We start from the raw sequence: 25,834 nt of genomic DNA, 5'->3' as shown, positions 1-25,834 counted from the left end.
TTAGTGAGGTCAGATGAATGAACTTGAGATTTCATTAAATATGACGTAGAAGTGGACAAGAGGTCCGCGATGCTATCTAAAACAATCTCAGCTTACTGAATAAAACACGGATAATCGCGTTAGTGATACGACCGTTAATGGGAACTCGTTAAATACGAAGGAGCGATGACCTAGAGATCCGCGATGTTGTCTTTCTAACCTGAACCGGATGTTTTTATATACACTGATTATCTCGTAAATGATCGAATGTATATCAACTTTTTCAGGATGTTTTTCTCAAATGTTATTCTCCCACTTAATGTATTGAATTTTGCTACTAGGATTTGACCTTTAGATCAGATTTTTTAATACCCATTATCCATTAAGTCAGTGAGTTCGGTATGCTTTACAGTAATTACCTCTGAAACTTTCCACTCGTCCCTTAACGGTGCTAGAGGATGTAAGCCTTGACGTGGTTATAGGTTACCGGGCTATTATATTGTTTTATTACACAGCCCCGATTTGATCGGGAGCCGCACATGCGTGAGAGGCAGGGCACAGGGAGGATTAACGGCACAGGGCGGAGTTACGGGCACAGGGTGGAGTAACGGGCACAGGGCAGAGTTACGGGCACAGGGCAGAGGTTAGGGCACAGGGCAGAGTTACGGGCACAGGGCAGAGGTACGGGCACAGGGCGGAGTAACGGCACAGGGCAGAGTTACGGGCACAAGGCAATGGTACGGGCACAGGGCAGAGTTACGGGCACAGGGCAGAGTTACGGGCACAGGGCGGAGTTACGGCACTGGGCGGAGTTACGGGCACAGGGCGATGTAACGGCACAGGGCAGTGTTACGGATACAGGGCGGAGTTGCGGCACTGGGCGGAGTAACGGCACTGGGCGGAGTTACGGGCACAGGGTGGGGTAACGGCAAAGGGCAGTATTACGGTCACAGGGCGGAGTTACGGGCACAAGGCGGAGTTACGGGCACAGGGCGGAGTTACGGCACTGGGCGGAGTTACGGGCACAGGGCGGAGTAACGGCACAGGTCAGAGATACGGGCACAGGGCGGAGTTACGGGCACATGGCAGAGTTACGGGCACAGGGCGGTTACGGCACTGGGCGGAGTTACGGGCACAGGGTGGAGTAACGGCACAGCGCAGAGTTACGGACACAGGGCGAGGTTACGGGCACAGGGCGAAGTTACGGGCACAGGGCGGAGTTACGTCACTGGTTGGAGTTACGGGCACAGGGCGGAGTAACGGCACAGGGCGGGGTAACAGGCACTGGGCGCAGTTACGGCAATGGGCGGAGTTACGGGCACAGGGTGAAGTAACGGGCACAGGGTGTAATAACGGCAATGGGCGGAGGTACGGTCATATGACGGAGTAACGGGACTGGGCGGAGTTACGATCACAGGGCGGAGTAACGGACGGGCACAAGGCGGAGTTACGGGCACAGGGCGGAGTTACGGACATAGGGCGGAGTTACGGTCACAGGACGGAGTAACGTCACTGGGCGGAGTTACGGTCACAGGGCGGAAAGAAGGGGCATAGGGTGGAGAGGAGGGGTACATGTTGGAGAGGACGGGTACACTGTGGAGTAAAGGGACACAGGGCGGAGAGTAAGGGCACATACAGAGAGAGAGAGAGAGAGAGAGAGGAATAGGTTGGAGAGAAACGACACAGGGTTGAGAGAAGGGCACATGGCAGGGGAAAGAGGCACATGAAGGAGGGGACTTATTCAACTGAATCTTTTATAAAAAGCATACTGATTTGTTATATGCTTAATATACGCAATACCAAATGAGCAATACAGTTTATGACTAATCTCAACACTAAACCAACAGACAACCATCGATACCTGGTTTCAACAAGTTGCCACCCATCGAATTGCTGCATAAACAATGGTTACACACAAATCCGTGTGTGATCTTGTATCATCCTTAGCCTCAAACATAATAGACATGAATAACAACAAATGGTCTAACATTAAAATTAGTCCATTGGCACCCTAGAGAAGCCCATAGACAGTCACAAAGTCTGTCGGACATACTCAAGCAAGACAAAATTGTATATTAACCTGACAAAACAAACCCATATGAGTCGGCTCTATTCAGGCGTCATTTCGTCCATAAAGGGTACTCTTAATTGAAAAACAGCAATTGTGTCTTATGACGCGCAGTGTCTGCATCTAACCAAGTGTTGGAAGGACAAACATGCCTCAAACAAACACAATACCGTCACTTGGTCTGACTGAAAAACTGATTAATTTAAAAGAAACCCCATTGGTGCATACTTCACCAAATCAGACTTAACCTTTTTTGTAAACATCGTCAAACACAATGCCATCACTTGGTCTGACTGAAAAACTGATACATTAAACAGATTCCCCATTTGTACATACTTCACCAAATCAGACCACTTTTTTGTAAACATCGTCTTTTGTTGTATCGAGTCAAATGGCAAATGGTCAGATACTTCCCAAAACAGTGTGATCGACTATTATCCCGCTTTGATATAATATGATTTACATTCTTGTCAGACAACTGATGTAGGGCCTACTTATACATATTTCCTATTGAATAATTTTGCTAGATACACAGTATATGCAAACTAAAAGCTGAACTACAAAATAAATGTCTCATGCAATATACAAGTAGATTTTACACGTGTTATCAATCATTTAATTTAAATTTATTTAACACTAAAGTAACAGTCTGCTTTTAAGCTAACGATACCCAAAATTATTGCACCATATCTCCATCTAATGTAAAACTATTAATCGGAAACGCTTGTTGTTTTATTTTACTTTAATAATCATAACCGAACTGACCCAAATGCAATACAATTCTATGTTTTAACGGAAGCTACTTATTAACACAATTAAAAACAATACCTCCATCATTGAACAGATAACCATTGTCTTTTTTCGATAAAGTGACTCCACTGGCCCCTTTAGCCAGCCGTCGCTAGAGAAGCCTGTAACCCATATTGACGAACGTTATCAGTATAATATCGCCACCTCACTTTTTATAGCAAACGTTTTATTTAGTTTTGGCAAAAATGACGTATACTCAACTGGTCCGACATAAAACCTCATGCTAGATCTATATGACAGTAACAGTTAAGAGTTTTTTGACGAACAAGGTTAATCTGAATTTCCGAAATACAATACAATACAATAAGTCTTTGTCTATAACCTGGCATTATAATTCCGAAGACATGTGTGCCGTTTCATTAAAATGCATCAAGCAGATAAAGAGGAATGTACATTTTAAACATGTACATTTAAGTTGTATATTTTGAAGTTGATATGTGTTCATCATACCTGGTTAATTTAATTTTTGACATGTATATTCACTGTCAAATTCATATGAGCTTCTATTAGAATAAATTATATGAGTAGGAATCATGCTGCATTTATAGGCAAGATAGGGAAATTGTCCACGGACGATGTCTGTATAGGAAGTGGCCAAGTGATTTGCATTATATAACCCATTGTGAAATATATCCGAGATATAACGCAACATATTGCACACTGGGTATATACAACATACATACGGTAGTATTTCCGTAGTCACAAAATCAACTTTGCTTTTTTCAAAGTATCTTTTAAAATCACTGAAAACTTTCCTCTGTTTTGTGTCTCAAAAAGTTACTCCGTTCTTGAGATTTATTATGGCTATATTTTTAAAGACACTTAACATTGAATTTTTATGGTATATAGTCAGAGGTCATTGTGTCAGAGATATTATATTAATTCAGAAAGCTTGTTTAAGTGCGTAAAGACATGCCTGTTTGTGCGTATCAATTAATTTCCAAATTAATCTATGTAATACAAACATACATATACATAAACTTTACAAAATACAATTGATCACTGTATTATTTTGCTTAGAAAATATGCAGTGAAATTTCTATAAGACCCGAACAAAGTTTGGAAGTTTCTTATTTCCATGAGTTGATGGGACTCAGTCCTTTTGACACGTACTATTACACCTTTTATGATTGTCACAGTAATTAGAAAAACCAAGATTTGATGAACATTGAATAATCTGACTGCAGGCGAGTCAATAACTTGAACAATAACAATAACATTGACTTACGATTTTTTATTTTATTTTGGTTGTCGATTGTTTGATGAATGTAATATTATAGTCGTGAACTACTGATCACGGTTTTAACCCATTTATGCCCAGTGGACTCTCCCATCCTTCTAAATTGGATCACTTTATTTCCAAAATTAGGGGTGTCAAGTATATTTATTTCTATATTTAGAATATTCCATAAAGAAATTCATTTAAGCAAACAGCGTAGACCCAGATGAGACGCCGCATTATGCGGCGTCTCATCTGGGTCTACGCTGTTTGCAATGTCATTTTTTCAGGACGCTAGGCATGAATGGGTTAAAGCAACTAGTTAATTTTGTTAAATAAATGGTATAACAAACCAGCATAAGTATTATGATGTCACGCATACGATGTTTAGTGTACTTAAATTATAAATGGTTTATTAAATCATCTAATTAATTTAATATCATGTGTTATTATATTTAATAATTAGATATTAGCGTGTCCTATTGCGTAACATCTGCCACATTATCTATCGGCTGCGGGAATTCACAAATAATCGAAAACAAAGCTGGATGCTTCAAAAGAAAAAACTTGGCAGGGTTAAGATGTTTCCTTGCTTTAAATCTGCACAGTGGAAAATCGGTATAGATGAAAGGGGCATTAACAACACAAAAATCATCTTAACAAAGCAAACGTAAGAGAAATTTGTTTCGTGTATAACTATATACAATGTGGATTGAACATAATATTTTTACAAATATAAAAACGCGTTCAAAATGCAACTGTGTGTGTCTATATCTATATTTATTGGTCTACACATGTATGTGTATCTGCTTGAAAATGAATTATAGTTATTGTAAAGGCAAATAGTTTGAATAAAATATCATTTGCATTCTAAATAAAACATCAGTTTTGAATATTTAATTGTCACGCATAACAAATCCACTTACTAGACAGTATGCATGAGGTCATACTTTTGAAGTAAAGGAAAGAATTATACCGCCTGATATTAAAGTCGCTGTCAATGCAACAACCGGAAACATATTATATTACTTTAATGAGCATAATTAAATCGTGCATTCACCATTGTACTAAGGGCAAAAGTCACATTGCCAGAGATCGCAGAGCCGGCAAGGGTGTTTGCGGTATTTACTTAGTTGTCACAAGAGTTGCGCTAGTAGTTGTTTTGGGTGTTCTGTTAATGGATATTGCTACTTGTGAAATTAATTGTATCGGCGTAAATGTTGTGTTTGCTGTTGTTGAAATGGTTGGCTGTTGCGATCTTAATTTTACTGTTACAATTTTTACTGTTTTTTGCCACGTTGATTTCGTAGTTATGGACGTACTTCTGGTTGGTCGTGTGGTTATTTTTGTTGTTGTCGGCGTTATTGTTGGCGCTGTTGTTGGAGTTGTCAATGTTGTCGTTGTTGTAACGACTAAAATTAAAATTAGTGTCACTCAACGATTGGCAAATATATAGAGAATATTTGTTTGAATCGGTGGATTATAAATATTAATTATAACGAATAATCATAGACAAAATATTTGTATCTATGATCATGATTAAATTAAAATCGATATTGAACCGAATTCTTGTTATTGTATGTTTACAAATGTCCTGTTTGGCGCCCCAAAATGTCATAACATGCATGTTCAAAGGAAGCTAATCCGTATGGTGTTATAAACAATTCATGCAGAGTAGCCGCCCTTGGTAACAGTAGGCGTTACAATTTGGAAACCAAAAATAGTTGCGGTAAAATAATGAAAATTATCAATATGTTTCACTGTCTATGTTCACTGTTTGAAACAGTGAAATATTAGTTTTAATTCACTAGTGTTTCTCTCTAAGTAACATGAAAGCATACAATGAAATATGTTTACACTTATATTATGCTAAACCACTAACATACTACCGAGGTTAAATCTCCGTTTTATGTAAACGTCTAAAGACAGGACGTGCTATATATAGGTTTAGTCTTATTCATTACCGCTCAAAAATGAAAACAGCGTAACCAATTTAATACACTTTGGCTTAAAAAAGGAAAGTAACCTTCTTAGCAAGACTATTCAATTAAAACTGCAGAAGGCGTCTGCTGTTACCACACACATGCATTCGAAAGAGGTTAACGTACTTGACCCCTGACAAAGCAAGCATCCATTCCGATCTATGTGGCAATCTGTAATCGGCATGCTGACGGGTGGACAGCCGTTTGTATTGGAAATCGTTATATTAGCGTTTACTATTAAAACAGGATGTAAAACTATATGCAACGCTGCCTGGTTACATTCAGCTGACTGTGTATTCAAGCTTAAGAAAAGACAATATCCCTGTACATTGAAATAAACGTGAGACTGATTGGGATTACAAAAGTAATGACGTCTTTTAAGCAAGAATATTTCTGATGTTACCATACAAAGGGTTTGAACAGTGGTTTATGTACTTGATCCTTGACATAGCAAGCATCCATTCCGATCTATGTGGCAATCTGTCATCGGCATGCTGACGGGTGGACAGCCGTTTGTATTGGAAATCGGTATGTTATGGTCTCCTGTTAATACACGATTTTTTGTTAGAAATGGATGAAACACTGTCTAGTTGCCATGTCGCGGACTGTGTATTCAAGCTTAATGTTTGGTGTTTGCTGATTCATCATTTTTGTTGAACCTCGTATATACATCATTTCACATAATGTGAACATTGTCAGTAATATATTATTGTTATCAACGGACATCGCAGCAGTTTTATTGGAAAAACAATGAAATGACGCGCGGTCTTTTAACAATAATGGGTAGGTAGGATGCTGTATTCGTTTCGTAGTAATTATTTTTTAAGTTGTTAAACTAAAACCTAAAAACTATTGTTTAAAAAAAAAAATCAATATTCATCTTATCGGCGTATGACAATATTAGTGTACGACCATTACAAAACATGTATCGATATATGGAGTGATATCATTGTATTTCATGAATTAAAAAAACAAAACAAGATTGTGTAAGTATTTATTTTTGCAAAGCCGTATTCTTTAAAAGAAAAAAATCATCTATCTACCTGAGCTGGAGCATATAGCGCATTCATTGTCATATGCAGGACGGAAATATACTGCAAAGATACATCAAAGAGTTGTCCGCTGACAGAATGCGGCTTTCTATAAATGAAGTTATAATTCATGTCAAGATATTGTCACAATTTCACAAACTCTGGTTCTTCATTAATATTTCCGGCAATGTTACCATTTTGAAAGTTTAAGCATAATTTTGACAGCATGATTGGATCATGGTTCTGATTGTAATGGTAGAAAGTTCTCTACTGAGCTCACTTGAATTTAAACAGTGAAGACCAGAGTGAACTTGACATTTCAAAATCAATGCACGTCTTTGGGGCGATTGCCTTCTGCAATTCGCCCAGGAGGTAACATTATATACGTATACCAAAGAAAGAAGTCCGTTACCGCAACCAACCACTTTGCATCTCTAGATTCTGCATTCGCAAACACAATAGCTCCTATCGCATGGTATTAGTATTAAAGCGCCACAAAAACACTGTGACGAAGTAGATCGGTATTTTGCGTTGCAAAAAAATGACCAATCAGAAAATGTAAAAGCTATCGGAAATTGTTTCAATTTTTTAATGATACATTTTTCGGACATGATTGTTTCCATCCGGCTAGCTCAGTTAGTAGAGCACTATACTGTTAATCACGGGGTGGTTGGTTCGAGTACCTTGAAGGTGATACTTTCCCCCTATTTTTGAATTACTTAATTCTTTGACAGAACACCCCTTCGGACAATACCTTTCTGTTGACTGTTTTAGCTTAATCCCTGGTTGATATTGACCTTTAGTATCCAATTGCTATATAACATTAGCCGTATCTTACTTGATACTGAATGGATTTTCTTTATACTTTGATACGAACGGAGGCTCGTGTACTTAGATAATAACGATCCATAAAAGTTACTGGACTTAATTGAAATTACTGCAATTCTTGTCTTTATCAAATCTTTGTCAAATTTGGAACTGGGTCAGTGTATTATATCTGCGCAGTTTAGCTATCAATTCGCAAATACGACAATGACTTGTTTTAAAAAGCAGCATTTACATTTAACCACAATAGCTAAATCATATAATGTTGACAGCCTGTCACGCTTCCTTACTTCCATCTGTTTTCTACAAAAAAGGTGATTGCTTGGCATCATGGTGTGTAGTGTTTTAACGACCACAAAAATTAGAGCAAAATCGCCCCACCAGTACTTTCAGTACTTTGATTTTATTACTTCATTTATCCTTCGTCGTAAAGTTAGTTTTGTGAACCAATACATAACCTAAACAAACGAGGGGCTGGAACTTCCGTCTGTGTACAATTCTCTCCTCGTGCCACGTGACCATCCTACGTCACGTGACTCGCTCAACTGACCAGCACATCGCTGTTGAAGACTATGTGATATTGTTGAAATATTCGAGTAAGCAAATATTGCTCTGAGTTATGGAATTTATTGACTCAAATGATGAATCCAGCGCAAAAGAACAACCTTCATAGCTTCTTTATTGTGTGTTCGTAATTAAAGCCACTGCTTGGTATTTAATAGAACATAAAGCGTATACAATGTATTGTCTGATAAATCCTTTTTGATAAGAAAGATTCTAGGTAATAAGTATAGACACTGCACTTGCGCCGTTTTTCCAACCCCACTCGAATTTAAATGTTGATAAAAATGTTGTGTGTTCATGTGGGATGCTGTAATTTGGAACAACCGAAGAGAAATGTTTAAATATTTCAATAAAATGTTCATATTTATCTTTGGTCTAAATCCTGTGTAATTAGAGTTTGACAGAGAGAGTGGTGAATTTTGTTTGATTTTTGACCACATTCTAACGGATTTCTTTAAAAGTAAGCAGCTTGGAAAGTAAGGATTACGTTCACACAGTCATTCTTACTGAGGCTCTCAAAGAACACACGCAAATCTGCTCAATTCAATACGTAAAATATAAAGAATAGGGAAATACTTACACTCCGCTTTTACTCGACATGTATACAGTACCGCAGCCGATGGATGAACCGCAGACGATGCGTTAGTCGATTGCACGGTGTGCTGCACTGACAACAGTTATTTTGAAACGTTTGTTAACATCGTTTCAAAATGAGAAATAATGTGGTACTGCAATCGAAATGTATTATTTTTGTTGAATAGGTTTAATTTTTAGTGTAATTATATACTGTGTATTTTAAATGAAATGTTTGTTTTTTAAACCTCTGGTCCGAGTGTGAGATTTAAGCTCAACACCGATGAAAGGACCTCAAACTTTGTAATAATCGTTCAAATCATTAATTTTTTTATTGTATGTGGTGTGTGTGCGTGCGTGTGTACGCGTGTGTTTGAACGTGCGTGTGTGTGAACGTGCATGCCCTCGGGTGTGCGTGCATGCGTACGTATGCGTGCAAGTGTGATATTAATAAAGAAAAATGTGATCTTGAAGTGCATATTGGTTGCAACCATTTGAAAAACATTTATAGAGGACTCATGCTTACACATACTAGATTGTTTTTTTTCTAGACTTATTATAAATGAAAAACTTTGACAATACCCATTTAACGGAAATAACATTAATCAAGGAAGTTTTGATTCAAAATCTTTAGGATGAATCGATTGTGTTTAAGGAAGCGCTACTTAAACAATCGAGCTACAAATAAACATTGTAGTGTAGATCCTGAATATGTTGACGTTAAACACGCCAAATTAATTGGAGTTTTTTTGTAGTGTCCCGTATTTTGAAACGTTTAAAGATCAAGATCTTGTAAAGAGTAAAAAAAAACGAGTGCGTATTCAGGCTACGTCAGTTCTTACAGATCCTCTGAATGACAAAGATGAACAAGCTCATACTTTTAGTATTTGTTGTGTGCGTGGCGGTTGTCAGTGCAAAAGGTAAGAAAACTTGTATTTGTGAAATAAGTTGATATGTTAAAGTGTTCATTAGACGGTAAACAACGACTAGCGTTATAATTAAAAAACTGTGTTTGTCGTCCAAACAAAAAAGGGAATACAATTCTAATGCGAATAGTTTTAATGGTCGAATATCCGACCAACACATGTTTATTTCTAAGCAAATATGAGATCTTATATTTCTATTTTAAGATGACATTAACAACAGTTTGTGTTGTGTTTTAAATTGTTCCGTTTGACTCGGCATCTCTGACGGAAAGGTGATTTTTGTGATGACGTTATCATCAAAATATTTTAATGAAAAATGCATCATTCACATCTATTTTCTTAAATATTAGTTTTAGTCTTAATCATATAGGAATTTTTAATGTCAAACATATCATAAGTACAGGCATCCGTGTTGCCATCTAAATACATCCGTAATTTTAAGTGTTCAGTATTTAAAGTACAGTGCATAATATCAGCACCAGTGTCTATTCAGTATACAGCAGGTTGCTTTGTGTCACTCCAGTCCATATCAAATGCCTTTCCTGTTGAAGCAGTTCGCCATTTGGCTCCCCAGTCGATATCAACATCTTTTTCTGATGGAAAACTTTGTCTCCACTAAACTACTTGAATGTTAATCAGAACGACATTTATATTTGTTTAACAACGTTCTTTGTATTACAGATTTTAACTCGGAGTATGTCCTCTACAACATCGATGATGAACAGTTGGGCCTGCAGTGGCCAAGTGACTGTAGGAGAAGCCCCCTGTTGATTTACGCCAGGAAATGCAATCTCAATGTCATAATAAGTGTGAATGGTTTCAGCGTCGAGGTTAATATTCTGCAATATGGCATACATTATTAGTGGTCACCATATTCATAAAATTTATCCTTATTCTAATAAGAAAAGTAGAAAATGTTGCGTGAAATTTTAAGGTACTCAACTTTCACCAACGTGTTTCTTTTGTTGTAGGACCCAGCATCTAAACTGCAAATCACGAGGATTCCATGGGTAGTCTCCAACAATCAACATTGCCGTGACATCATCGGCGCTTTGACAGCCCGCTGTGAAGGCACAACAACCAACCCGGGACCTACAACTACTGATGCTTCCTACTACAACGGCGAGGGAGATTACCAGTAGAACGAAACACCTGGAAGAGATGCGCAGAACACATTTGACAACCAATATATGGCCACGAGTCCACAGGAAATCTTTATTTAAACATTATAAAAAAGACGATTTATTAGAAAACCTTCATTCACACGGCATGATTAAATAAAAGCCGTGCTCTGTAAAAAACGGGTTTAATGCATCTTCGTAAAGTGCCGTCCTAGATTAGCCTGTACTTACCGCTTGTATTATAACTTTCGTATAGTTTATGCAGAAAGCGTTGTCCTTGATTAGCCTGTACGGACTTCAAGGCTTATCTGGCACGACAATTTGCGCACATGCATTAAGCCCCTTTTTCGAAGAGCACTGTTCATAATGAGAAGGTGTGTAATATGTATAAGCCACTCAAACAGTCATATCATTTCTGCAGCAAGCTTTGTATAGGCGTGCATCCGTAGGAATAAAATGTCTACGCATAGAACAAACCATGTAACACTTTATAAACTAATACTGACATATAGTCCCGGTAGTATATATATAATAATCATTATTTATCTAAGCCAAGAATGGACATTGCCTTGTTCATCCGAATGAACTCACACATAAACACGCAACTTCTGTCCCATCGGTCATCTTTATTGTTAAATTTTATGAAGTTAAGGCGCTGGTCGGTAAATGCAATTGCAAGACATTGATTCACATAAAACATTCTTAATAAGTGTAAACACAACCTCTTATCAGCAACTTTCTGTCCTAAACGTATTTGCGGTTCTATTTCCTGGTGCGAATAGTTTATATTATAAGCTTGTCGTTAAGTTCACAAAAAAATGAACCCCGCTCGGTGAGAAAAGGGGTTTAATGCATGTTCGTAAAGTGTCGTACCAGATTAACCTGTGCAGTCCACACTGGCTTATCAGGGTCGACACTTTGCGCCTAAACTTGATTTTTACTAAGAAGATACATTTTTGAACGAAAAATATCTTACAAGCGGAAAGCGTCGCCCCCGATTAGCCTGTGCGGACTGCGTTGGCTAATCTTGGACGACACTTTACGCGAATGCATTAAAACCCTTTTCACAGAGCGCGGCTTAAATATGTCTACAAATGGCACCTTCAAATATGAACAATGCGTAACTTCAGCTGCACAATCAGAAGAGTACCAATTTTTATAATTTTTTTTATATGACCCGGGGTAACTTCAATGATCCAAGCAAGAACGTTGAAATAAAATTAATTTATCCATACGTGTCGCGGTGCTTTTTGGTTGTTCAGTACGTTTTCATTTTGTTTCAAGCCACCACAGAAAGCAAACGAGTTTGTTTGAACATCAATTGGTGCACAATTAGGATCAACTGCAGTGTGGAGCTTTCCGGTCGATTCAGAAATATTTCTATTTTAAATGAGGTTATATTAAGCACGGCAAGACTTGTGAAATGTTTTACCAGGGATGTTTAAACTTTATCACAGGTCAAACAACGCATGTCCATAAACAAAACGATCATGCGTTTTAATGAAATTTTAATGAAAATATAGGTATGCAAGGTGTGTTCGGTATACATTTCAAAATGTTTGTAAACCTTTAACATGACAGGCGTACCCGCTCTACCGATTTATCATATTTTGTTATTGTCGTTACATTGTGAAATATTCTGTCCGAAAATGTTGATTCACGAAACATAATTGGACCGTGCTCTGTGAAAAAGGGGTTAAATACATGTTCGTAAAGTGTCGTCCCAGATTAGCCTGTGCAGTCCTCATAGGCTAATCAGGGACGACACTTTCCGTTTTAACTAGAATTTTGATAAGAAGATACTTTCTTGAAACGAAAAATTTCATTAAAGCGGAAAGTTTTCGTCCCTGATTAGCCTGTGCGGACTGCACAGGCTAATCTGGGACGGCATGTTAAGCACATGCATTAAACCCCCTTTTCACAGAGCACGGCCCAAATTATTCTTGCTGAAAATGGAGTTGTCCGAAAATTTAGTGCCCTTAACTTAAGAGTTATTACGGTACGTTGGAAAACATTATTCTTAACTTTAAATTACATTCATGGAAAAAACACGCTAGTGAAACGTCAAATCAGATCTTTTAATTATCCTTGTTCTTAAAGTGTTTACTTTAATGCATGAAACTTATAACCTTAATACAGGACATAACTATTGAGCCTGTTTGTAAACAGCAATTAACTTATGATTGTCATTAGAGCTATAAACTTTTAGAACATTTGAAACGGAACAACGCACTTTTCTCCCATTTAAGCGAATCGTTTTCAATCAGGACGTCGAGAAAGAACATACAGCCAAACGATAACATCACAACTTAGCATCACTTATATTTAATTTAAGGTCGATGGGTTTTGAAGAGAACAGAGAAAATACTTACATTTATTGACAAACATCATGTCAATAAATTTGGCAATTTCACTATTGTTTACATGTACACACTTTGAGGATAAAATTTCTGTGATGCAACCTGAATAAATGTATATTTATTAAATTATGTTTTAGTTTCACCGCACATATGACCAGCTTCTCTAGCAATGGCATGGACGTATGCACAAATCAATATGCAATAACCATGTCGTAACCATGTTGCAGTTGATGTACAGCACTACAATACACTTAATTATAGTATTTGCCGGGAAAGAAAACCATATTGGAAGTAATCAAACTAAACACTTGTGTGCGTACATATAACTTGAACTACATTAAGCACTGTTATATGCATCCTTATATCAGTCATATGGCATATTATGTATGTAGCATACGTCTGTTCTCAAAAATTGAACTATATGGTATTTAAGTATTTCATTTAGACGCAGTTTTCTTTCCACACATTCTAATCACACATGTATGACTACTTGCGTTTCTTAATTGGACAATCTAACCTGTACTTTACGACATAAAATTTAAGTCAGACTACTATATAACGGAGCCGGTCGATGTCTGATCTATATGAATGAACTTGACGCTCAAATGGATAAGATTTAGGGATCACAACCAATTTAAGTCAGACTAATAGCCGGCCGATGTCTGATCTATATCAGATAATTTTACGCTCAAATAGATAAGAAAGGGATCACCACAGCAGGTTGCTAATACACAGTGTAGACTTCCGCTGTTTTATTGTTGAAACATGTATGTTTAGAAAGCATGGCCAAAATAATATGGAATCCAATTTTGAAATAAAAAATCGTCTGAAAATAGCGCCGTTGACTTGTTAATTGAAGAGTATAGATGACATCAAAGAAGTGATTTTCTAGACACCTGGAGACAACTGAGGACGACACATACAATTAAGTAAATAATAAAAACAACTAATAAACATCCTATGGAGGCAGATGATATCTTACTTAAAAGTCAACAGATAAGTTGAGGCTAAATCGTATTTTATAAAGGACTATAATTGCATCTTTGTCCAATTAGATGTCTTGCAAGCGAATGTTTATTTCAAATGTACTATGTGCTGTGATAGAAACCAACTTTGCGCCCAAATTGTTAAGTTATTTAATAACGTGCATTGAATTTTTTTCCTGGTATGTGAGAGTTTAAACTTGTATTATACTGTGAAAAGCACCCATGGAACTTCACCGATGTTATTTCTATTTAATTTTAATAATTTACACTATTTCAATTTAGAACGTTTTATATAATTTTATTTTGTATGTTTGTTACAACAATATATTTAAAAAGAAAATTAATACATTTAATTAACTAGAAAAAGCTAAAAGGTTGAACACAAAATAAATAAATAAATTATTAAATACATCAAAAATTGAATGAATGAATAAATGGCTGGCATGGCTGGCTGGCTGGCTGGCTGGCTGGATGGATGGATGGGAGGGAGGAAGTAAGGAATGGAGGGAGGGAGGTCGTGAGTGGGAGGGAGGGACGGAGGGAGGAACGGAGAGAGGAACGGAGGGAGGAACGGAGGGAGGAACGGAGGGAGGAACGGAGGGAGGAACGGAGGGAGGACGGAGGGAGGGACGGAGGGAGGGACGGAGGGAGGGACGGAGGGAGGACGGAGGGAGGGACGGAGGGAGGACGGAGGGAGGGACGGAGGGAGGGACGGAGGGAGGGACGGAGGGAGGACGGAGGGAGGGACGGAGGGAGGGAGAGAGGGAGGGAGAGAGGGAGGGAGGGAGGGAGGAAGGACTGGAGGGAGGGAGGAGGGAGGGAGGGAGGGAGGGAGGGAGGGAGGGAGGGAGGGAGGGAAGGAGGGAGGGAGGGAGGGAGGGAGGGAGGGAGGGAGGGAGGGAGGGAGGGAGGGAGGGAGGGAGGGAGGGAGGAGGACGGACGGACGGACGGACGGACGGACGGACGGACGGAAGGAAGGAAGGAAGGTCGGAAGGAAGGACGGAAGGAAGGACGGACGGAAGGAAGAAGGATGGAAGGATGGAAGGAAGGTTGGATGGATGGATGGATGGATGAACAAACGAACGAACTCATGAACAAACGAACATAAATACATAAATGAATGAATAAATGCATGAACGAACGAACGAATGAATGATCGAATGAACGAACGAACGAACGAACAAACGAAAAAAAAAGAATTAACCAAAGACCAAAATCAAAAAAGAACGAAATAACAAAAGAACAAACAAACGAACAAACAAACGAACGATCCGAGGAACGAACCAAAGAACGAACGAACCAACCAACAAACAATAAACAAACGCACGAACGTCACAAACGAACAAACAAACGGATGGACGAACTGACGGACGGATGGAAGAATAAATGAATGAATTAATTAATAATTAGATAAATAGATGGGTAAATAATTAAAAAAATAATTAAATAAAATTACGTTCATACTTTTTGTTTGTTATTATTTTTGCTATTGCATACTTAAATATAATTTAACTACATGTATCAACAAATGCATAGTGTTTTTCAATATTATGAATCTATTGTACATTTCACAGGTATTTCAAATAAACCACGCGGTAACAAGATAGATTCACTTTAGCATTTATTATATTCAATCTTAAAATGTTATAAATTCCTTGAATAAAATTAATATTTGCATTCCATATTTCACATATTTATTAAGTTCAAGACCTAAAAGGGCGTTTTTCTTCATTATTTTCAATAAATAATTGAGAGATCGAGATACCGTGACCTAATCCCTTTTCCTTCGTCATCTATAAATAACCTATTTATTTATAGATCTTTTATCCAGGTTATCTACAGGCTAACCCCATACCAAATGGTATGATGGTAATACCATTGCCTGTCCGTACAGGCTAACTCCGTTAACCTAAGGCCTGTTGAACAGACTAACTCGAGTCGTATCTGGTGACAATACACCACGACTGCATTTGACAAAAGTATCGTAGTTTTACTAACATACTCGGAGGCCGTTGCGAGGTGACGGAAATGTACGAAATTAGGCCATTTTACACGAAGTTCATGACAGGTTTATATCATTAAAGGCATTGTCTTTCATTTCTCAATGACGAAATTACGTCATTGTTTGACGTTTACGATATTTAACAATTTCTACGAATCGGATAATCAGAATTGCCGATTTAATCTTCAATGTTAGAATGTAAATAAAAAACGTTTTCCAAATATTTTATTAGTGGCGCTTGGGTGCAAATAAATACAAAGTTGCGATTTAGCGTTATCAAAACCATACTATGGTAAAATCAATCCCCGCACTTTTGATGGCCATAACAGGGTTCCTTAGCTTCTCGACTAATGTTAGAGCTTAGAAGTAAGTTGCAGAAACTGTGTGCAATTTCAAGGTAGACAAATCTTTTTGTGTACTTGTTAATGTAACAGAGTTAAATTTCTTAAGAACCGTCTTCAGGTTACAATCTTGCGGAAATGGAAATACGCTTTCTAGCCCTTTGAAATAACTGTTGAATTCACTGTTTAATACTATTTCAAAAGTTGCAAATCATAATACATTTGTATATTAATATAAGTAAAGCGTTTGATTATTAGATGAAAATGTTCACGATAAAGATAATCAAATGTATAAGAAACCTTTTCTGACGAACATATATAATCCTTATTCGTATTCTTAATATCGGGTGCTTTACAGGGCGGTAATAACGTGAGCCAATCGCTGCGAAAACTGGGCTTAATTCACGTGCAAAAAAGCGTCGTTCCAGCTTAGAGTTTGCAGTCCGCACAGGCTAATAAGGGGCGACACTTTCGGCCTAAACTGGATTTTCAATATAAAAAGACTTCTTTACCACGCGAAATGTATCGTAACTGATTAGCATGTGTGCAGACTGCACAGGATACTATTGAAGGACGCTTCACACACATTCATTAATCCTCGTTTTCCCAGAACGCGTCTCGATATATATCTAGCTGTTTGAAAGGTGGCCGCCAGTGTCAAACCGTGCCCACGTGGTGCTCGAACATTCGTAATCCCGCTCCAAAGATAATCGTCATAGCTCCCGTACATAAAGACGGTAATATCTTAAGTTTGTGTAGCGCATCATAATGCAGAACGATCCAAATTTATGACTAGTTTGGAATTGGGTTAACTTTGTAGCCTTGATCCCCGGTTGACATTGACCTTTTGTATCCAATTGCTCAAAAACTAACATTTTCCGTATCTTATTTGATACTGAATAGATTTACTTTATACTTTGACACACACGGAGGCAAGAACGATTCATAAACCTTAATGTTCTAAATAGAAATTACTGCAATGCATGTCTTTATCAAATCTATGTCAAGTTTGGAACTGGGTAAGTGTATTATATCTTCGCAGTTTAGCTATCAATTGGCAATACGACAATGACTTGTTTTTAAAAGCATTATTTACATTTAACCGAAATAGCTAAATTATATAATGTTGACAGCCTGTCACCCTTCCTTACTTCCATCTGTTTTCTTCAAAAAGGTGATTGGTTAGCATCGCGGTGTGTTTTAACGACCACAACATTTTAGCAAAATCGCCCCACCAGTACTTCGAGTATTTGATTAATATGCGGAACAAAAGCCTTTGCCTATCGCTGCAGTACAAAACCCCAATAATTCAAGTTATTATACAAAAGCGCACAATATATCATAATACTGAATATTCTATTAGGCGGAAGTCGCTCAGGCATGAAGTATATGTAATACATTATTACCTAATTTAGGGGAAAATCAATTGATGTGTGCCTTTGAAATGCATTTACGGGTATTAACACAACTTGCATTCCTGATACTATAAGTTTCTTATTTCTGGATCAACAAACCAAAGAATCTGTAGAACACAGAATACATATAATAATAAATCAACTTGTTGATCTTTAAAAAAATGTTAACAAGATCATGGTTTTCTGCGGAATATGATCCACTTTTTTGTGCGGACGGAGCACTGCTGGGAAAAGCGAGGCTGCTGGTCGCTGAACTTACAAATAATATAAAACATCCCATTTGAAAAAAAATCACTGCAAGCATTGTTATATTCTCTGCTTATTACCGTTCGATCAACAAAAATTGCTGAATCACAGATTATGTTATAACAATATTTACTAGATTTTACTTCTAAAACAAATTTTGTAAGTCTTAATTACACATTTTGTTACGTTATTAATTAAAAATTTACAAAACCTAAAAATATGCAAGGATAAAGGTTAACTAAAAAGCCGGAAGCATACAGTGATGTTGACTAACAGATAATGCTCTTATAATTTTGAAACCATCTGTCTATAAGGTTCCCTGTAACATAAATGAAACATAATTACGATGTTTTGGTCACAGCATAATATCAAGAATAAATACACTTACGTCAGGCTATAAGGACAGTATATCATTCATTAACAATATGAAGCGTTTAGTGTGAATTTTTAATAGAGCTGTATTATCCTTGGAAGCACGCCAAAAATAAAATATAAACGACAAATCCTGTTTTCATATTTATTGACTTTAAAAGAAATTAAGCTCTATTTCATACAAACAAATACAAATTGGTTTCTTTTAATTGTTTTCTGCAAAATTATGTAAAGGTCAAGCTATTAAAGAAACTTAGTATAGTAGCAACACTATTTAACAAATTATGAAGCTATGTAAGCTATGGAGCGAAAACACACAATTATGACGATGACCGATAATAACGCGTATTTAATATGACATAACATAACATAAAATTACATAACATAATATTTATCTTGACTTAAGCATAACAAGCTTATCGTCATATACAAATACATGATAATTTTACAGAAATGCGTGCTGAATATAAATAATTATAATGTTCAAATTACATACATCAATTAATAAATCATTTATCACTGGAGAGTGAATAATATGACCTCCTCAATAGCAGTATGTCCTTTTATCACCTTTCTGGTGAACTAATCGGTTGAAGTAAAATAATATATTTTAAATTACTCCATATGCAACGGTTTAAGTAGATTAACATGGACTATTATATTCAATATTCTTAATGCAACTAATAGATAGTTGTTGTGTTGACTGTTTTATTTTTGGTATGAAATGTTATGATTTGTTCATCAAATCATTTTAAAACATATAATATGAACATATGTTGACCACAGTAACAGTCTGATTGGAATAGTAATGCTATGATATTACTAATACTACCTTTACTAATGCGTTCATGGTTTGTGAACGAATCTGGATCAAGTGCGAGGTTGTTGGTAGTACCAAAATCCAAATGCTATGCTCTAATTTGATTTGCATATGAATCCAAAATGATAACATCAGTTAAATAAAGGAAAGTGTTGAATTATATATTTTCATCCCTCTCAATTAAGGGTCAGGAACAGTGGACAAATATGACACCTTTATGATGAAAATATGAATTCACGAGTCCCATCATTCATTTCCAGTGAGTTGCCGGACAGGCAAATGTTAATCACCGATTTAACTAAACTAGGTTAGAAAATATGTTAGTTATCGGTTGTTGCGAGGCGGCTGTTATGCAATCGCGCTCAGATAATCCAAATACATGACACAGCTCGGCCTTCGAGAAAGGTAAGGTCCGATACCGTTTTTATTGAAAATATTGCGGATGTTTGTAAGTGTATCAGAACAACGATTTGACTATATTTAATGACCGGATATAAAATATACAATACAGTTTATATTACGTATTGCATTAGTAATACAAGATAAGTATTGATGCAAAGCATCAAAGGGCGTCGGGAATTTCAGTGTTAAAGGCACTCAATGACGTTACATGGAACGATGTTTTTCTACTGTAAATATTTATATATTGGCCGATTATTTTAAACACAATTGAAAAAGATACTGGTATAGCCATTATCTATAATTTTGTGTTATAACCCCCAAATAACCATTATTTATGATGTTGTGTTATAACCCCCAAATAACCATTATCTATGATTTTGTGTTGTAACCCCCAAATATTTCATAGTTCATTTTATTTACATTGGTTTCCTTTTTTACTGGAATCCGTGTGCAGTTTTCATTAATGGAACAGAACTGTGAAGGTTTTAAAAAGTCTGCTTCATCTTGTAAGCGTAATTTCATATTTTTCTCAACTTCAAGGGGAGAAAATTCTGAACTTATTCTTACGTTGTTCATTTACGATAGGGGTTGAGTACTCATTGAAATGAAAACACTGTACAAGTTTGAAAACAAATTGAATGAAAACTGTAAATTGCAAAAAAGAAGCTGCATTTCACAATACTTTGAAATTCAGTAAAAGCTCATAATAGATTTATTGCTCCGATATTCATCATAGGGTTCGAGTAATACTGATATTAAAACACTTAACAAGTTTGGAAAGATTCAGACGAAAGTTGTGAAATCTTTTAAACAAGTGGAAATTGTTTAATTTGTCAAATTGAATAGAAAAAAATCTGGACTTATTGTCCCGATGTTTCTCATTTTAAATGAGATACAAATGCTCATTGATATTAACACACTGTAAGTTTGGAAAGAATCTGATGATACATGTTGACATAATCACCTAACCAAGCAGTTTTTCAATTTTATTTTTTAAATTCAAAGAGACATAATTCTGGACTTAAGGTCCGATATTGCTCATATAGTGTTTGGTTTGGGTCCTCATTGATAAAAAACTGTGCAAGTTTGGGAACAATCAGATGAAAATTTTGGACTTCGAACAACGATTTCAAAATTTCTCAAATTCTAAGGAAGATAACTATGGACGTAATGGTCGGATAATGCTAGAGGGCACATGCCACCTGGACAGTAATACGTGTCGCGCTTTGCGCTCTATATGTGGTTCTTAAAAAAAAACTCCGAGGAGTGCTTGACTCTAGGGAAACGGGTTGCTGGGACACAGCTCCTTTTTGATAAGCGACTGCTTACTTTATCGCAACTAATTGTTACAATCAATAATACGTGTCGCGCTTCGCGCTCTATATGTGGTAGGGATAGTACGTAGGGCCTATGATAGACAACCATAAAACATATACGGATAATGGATGTGTTGTTTGCATTTATTTGTTAATATAAAAACATGTGTATTTTTATAAGATATTTAAGTGATGAAAGACATTTTAATAAACGTTGTCACCACGCGGCATCCATTAATTTTAATACAAATGCCCAATTGTAGTAAAATGGATGTTAAAATGTCTACATAAAATAAAGCTTTATTATATTTAGTAACCTGACTGAAAAAAATGTCAGCCGCCGAACTGTTCCGTTCGTGTCGGTACCCGGGATTGAACCGGGGGCCTTTAAATGATTGTTGCGTAAACATCTTCAGTCTAACGCTCTCCCAACTGAGCTATTCCGGCTGACATCATTTATGTACTGCTATTTGGTGAATTTGTGTATAGCGATCGTTATTACATGTCTATTTATAAACTAATACATTGTACGTTTTCGTACCACTACGCCTTCCAATAAAATTGCTTGCGCGATAGGTCGTCAAATATCGTACAATATTGATTCTCCACTAAATAAGCAAATTAGAAAAACCACAAAATAAATATATTTTGATTATGTTTTGTTTTTATACAAAACCAGAAAGTTTCGCGTATTTGCCCAGTCCCTGTGATCTTTCCCCTGTGATCAGTTGTGGAACAGTTATTAATTAAAACAATTAGCTTTGCATTATTGTCGATAAATGTTGTAATACATGTAATAGGTACAAATGCAGTACTTATGTACACTAATTTACACAAAAAATCACCACTATGCAGGATATTCTTAAAACAAAAATATATAAATTGATCAGTAAAACCTCTCTCCCATAAGCGAAAAAAAAGCATTACATACTAGTCGCCGCTCTCCAGAGCGACGCCAACAAGACGCATCGCTTTTCGCTAGTTATTCCAAATGATTAATACTTGTTGACATACAAGAAGGTGTGTAACAGGCATCCCTGTTTATCTTATGTTAAGTTATTTTACATATATTGGGTTAAGGCCAGTTTCGCGTATTGCTTCGTGTTGCCACTATGATTAAGGACAAGGTCCATGCTTGTCTCGCCTAATATCAGGTAATGTTCGAGTCATCATAACCCTACGTCTCAGATGTAATGATATCAATAAGTGTTGCGTCTTCTTCTTAATCAAGTTTGTTGTCGCTTATTTATCGAGTAGGTCGAATGCATACGAGTCTCGTGACGATATCATAGTAATTGAACTATGTTTCGCATCGTATTCGGATTAACCTTACCTTTACTTTACTTTAACAATGTGATGTTGTTGCATGTGTAAAAACTTACATTATGATTGCATACAATAAACGCATCGTATGGCTGAAGGAATTATTTACATTTACAATCGGTACTGTTATTTACTTAATTCGTGGTCAAAATAGTTGCATTAAACAGTGTGAGTTTGAAATGTTAGCAATCTGTTTGTTTGTGAGGTTTTGTTTTCCCTTTGTTTTCCCTTGATTGATTCAAAGAATCGGATTGACGAGTATTGTTTGCCTCTTGTTAGCACTGATATGTAACTTATTGCAATATGAAAATGCGGCCTTAACTGTATTAATTGCATTAAATATAGACACGAAACGAGACAACTGCTACGTGTGCAATACTTTATGATAATGTTTATGAGGATACCTTATATATTCAGGCGGTCTCTTCCCTTACGGTCATGATGCCGTATATGTATTGTTCATGTTGCCATCAATTTCGAAATAAAAATATATAATATAATGTTAAAACCTACATGCATACAAATTCCATTTCAATTCACTTTTCTGATGAAAACAAATAAAGCGATTGTGTGGCCGTAATATGATGTTTATCGTAATCTGACTGTTATTTGATTAGTTTTAAAAGTCGCATCTGTATTAATCATTACGATTGCGTAAAATATCATATCTCTTCTGTACTGTCTTCTAAAATAAGGACTTTGATTTTTATTCTGAAACTTTATATGGAAATTGATGTTATTGCATATACAAACATTTATTTGTGTGCACCTTGATGCAAGTTTTATTCAAGACTTTGCTATAAATTATTCAATATTGAAAATGAAGTTTTAAATTATACATAAATACACAAAGAAAAACGCCTGCGGTAATACCAGAAGTAAAGCCTTACTGCAGTTATTTGTGAGCTTGTGTCACAATTGTTTGTCATGACGACACAAAGACCCCAAGGAAGTACATTTTAACCGATGAAATTAGCTACACGAGAAATATCACCAAAATGTGTATATTTTGACGGTGAAATCCACCCCATATCATTGAACATGTGAACTGTCCCGCACACCTATTTGAACAAAGGTCCGAAGTTTTAAAATTTCCATTTGCATGGTACTAATTCCTATGAAAAAATGTCTATATACGTTAACGTCTATATACTAGTACAACTAGAAATAATCAGTATAAAAGGTTATTTTACATATTTTTTATAAACAATATGTTTTGAATCAATACGACAAAATTGGTTTATTTCATGTCAACATGGCAGGAAAAAGGTGGACAACTTAAAGTAAAGTTTATAATCTTTTCTTTTTTGTCTTATAAAGTATAGACTGAGAGTTTTGCCCATCAAGGTAAAGAGCCAATTCATTTATTACACAACAGTCCACGGTAAGATATTTTTATAAATGAATAAACCAACGGGGACCCAAAATGGACAAAGTAAAACTCCAGCAACAGTACCTTTAAAGTAGCGTGTAATGCACGAAATAAACGCCTGTGTTACTCAGCGGATAACGCTCAAAACTTTAAAAAATACTAGATGATCGTAAAGAAAGGAAGTTTGGATTCACAGAGGTTTTGCAAAAATATTGCCAGTTGTTTGTATTCCCCTGTAATAATTATTCTCCTAAATCTTATTGCTTTTATCTCCTATATAAGTGGATTTCACTCAGACTTGATCAGTTTAATGATGTTTTTTTCTTGTAATTCAGTATTTACAACACTTGTAATTCAGTATTTACAACACTTGTAATTCAGTATTTACAACACTTGTAATTCAGTATTTACAACACTTGTAATTCAGTATTTACAACACTTGCAATAAGTATCATTCTTCTTATGAAGATGTGCTACACTTCAGTTCTCAGTAATCACTGGAGAGCGCATGCGCAAAAGCAATTTTACAGTTTCATGATATTATATTTTGCCCTAAATATTTTCTGCACAGGACATCGTGCAAACTACTCCCGTGATTTCGCTGAAATGACGCAGAAATGACCAGTATATGCAGATAATTGTATGAAACGGAATTTGTGTTGAAACCAGTTTTCCCTAAGTATGGTCCTTTGTCTATCTATTCAATCCTAAAGTGTGTGTGCTTCACTCTTCGACTAGTTGATATAGTTTGATCAAACTTAAACAGCTGAATAACATTAATGATCAGATTATCATGGTTGCTGCGACCACTTTTGACAGAAATGTTATGTAGAATATAGAGTGGATGTGTCTGTGTAAAAAATGTCTCATCAGCCCATACAATCATGTGACAAATGTATAGTTATTATAAAGGTTCTCACTTGCAATTGTATGATTTATGGAAATAAACATGACTCGACAGTGTTTCCGTGAAGCGGGCGTTTTTAAAAATGTAGTTTTTAAATTATGTACATTTAAAGTAGGCTATATTTTGTATCACGACACTCAACTTATCTCGAAGGCCCATCTATTGAGTAATCTCAAGGTGACCTACTTCGTTTTGCTGCGATGTGTATTTGAACAATGAATATCCATTCAACTAAATTCACAACAGTAAACTAAAGAAGGGTGTTTACACAAAGAGTATTATTCTACAATATTCATTTGCTGATTACACGTGCGTGTACACATGCGTCATATATCCAGTATTAATAGTAGTGTGTTTAAAAATTAGCTATAACAAAAGCATTTAGCAAAGACGCATTACGCAATAAAAGTCTCGATGATTTTTTTTTACAATAAATTGATATTTTGTATACGGAAAGAAATAAAAAAAGATCGTTTAAGTGCGCAAATACACATCAAGTGTTTCGATTATTTAAATTTAACATTATTCTATGTATTATATACAACACTCCATACAATTTAAAAAAACTATATATTCATTAACATATCGCGTGGCCTTTTCTGTTTTGACCTTACATTACAGACCCGAAAACAGATTTGACATTTGAAATAAGCAAACGTTGATGGGACAAAACGCTAATGAGCTTATATTCTGCGCATCCCTGTAAAAATGGGCTTTATTAGACTAAAATGCCCGTCACAGTATTTAAACACGAACGATTTCATCGATGTAATCTTACTGTCATTGTGTCAATAACAGGGAACTTTCTGTTGGTATTAGCAGAAGGAGGTCGTTTTTGAGTTGTTATTACTTGACCACTGTGGACTATGGGTGA

At 36.3% G+C, this 25,834-nt stretch overlaps 3 protein-coding genes and 1 long non-coding RNA gene across 5 annotated transcripts in view; 2 read left to right on the top strand and 2 right to left on the bottom strand.

The window, feature by feature from the left end:
• The window catches only part of LOC127869465 (uncharacterized), a 314,131-nt gene that overhangs the window by 55,080 nt on the left and 233,217 nt on the right, over nucleotides 1-25,834 (bottom strand). The window lies entirely within an intron of this gene.
• The window catches only part of LOC127869500 (uncharacterized), a 293,685-nt gene that overhangs the window by 72,441 nt on the left and 195,410 nt on the right, over nucleotides 1-25,834 (top strand). The gene's annotated exons all lie outside the window — the stretch shown is intronic.
• LOC127869464 (uncharacterized) overlaps nucleotides 1-25,834 on the bottom strand; it is a 239,366-nt gene that overhangs the window by 55,080 nt on the left and 158,452 nt on the right. The window lies entirely within an intron of this gene.
• Nucleotides 9,735-13,584, top strand: LOC127869485 (uncharacterized). Its single transcript, XM_052412113.1, has 3 exons — nucleotides 9,735-9,971; nucleotides 10,659-10,807; nucleotides 10,949-13,584. The coding sequence occupies exons 1-3, from the start codon at nucleotides 9,905-9,907 to the stop codon at nucleotides 11,117-11,119; spliced, it is 387 nt and encodes a 128-aa protein (XP_052268073.1). The 5' UTR covers nucleotides 9,735-9,904; the 3' UTR covers nucleotides 11,120-13,584.

Source organism: Dreissena polymorpha, chromosome 2 (genome assembly GCF_020536995.1).
Source record: "Dreissena polymorpha isolate Duluth1 chromosome 2, UMN_Dpol_1.0, whole genome shotgun sequence".
Classification (NCBI taxonomy): Eukaryota; Metazoa; Mollusca; class Bivalvia; order Myida; family Dreissenidae; genus Dreissena; species Dreissena polymorpha.
This window is presented reverse-complemented; position numbering and strand designations above follow the sequence as displayed.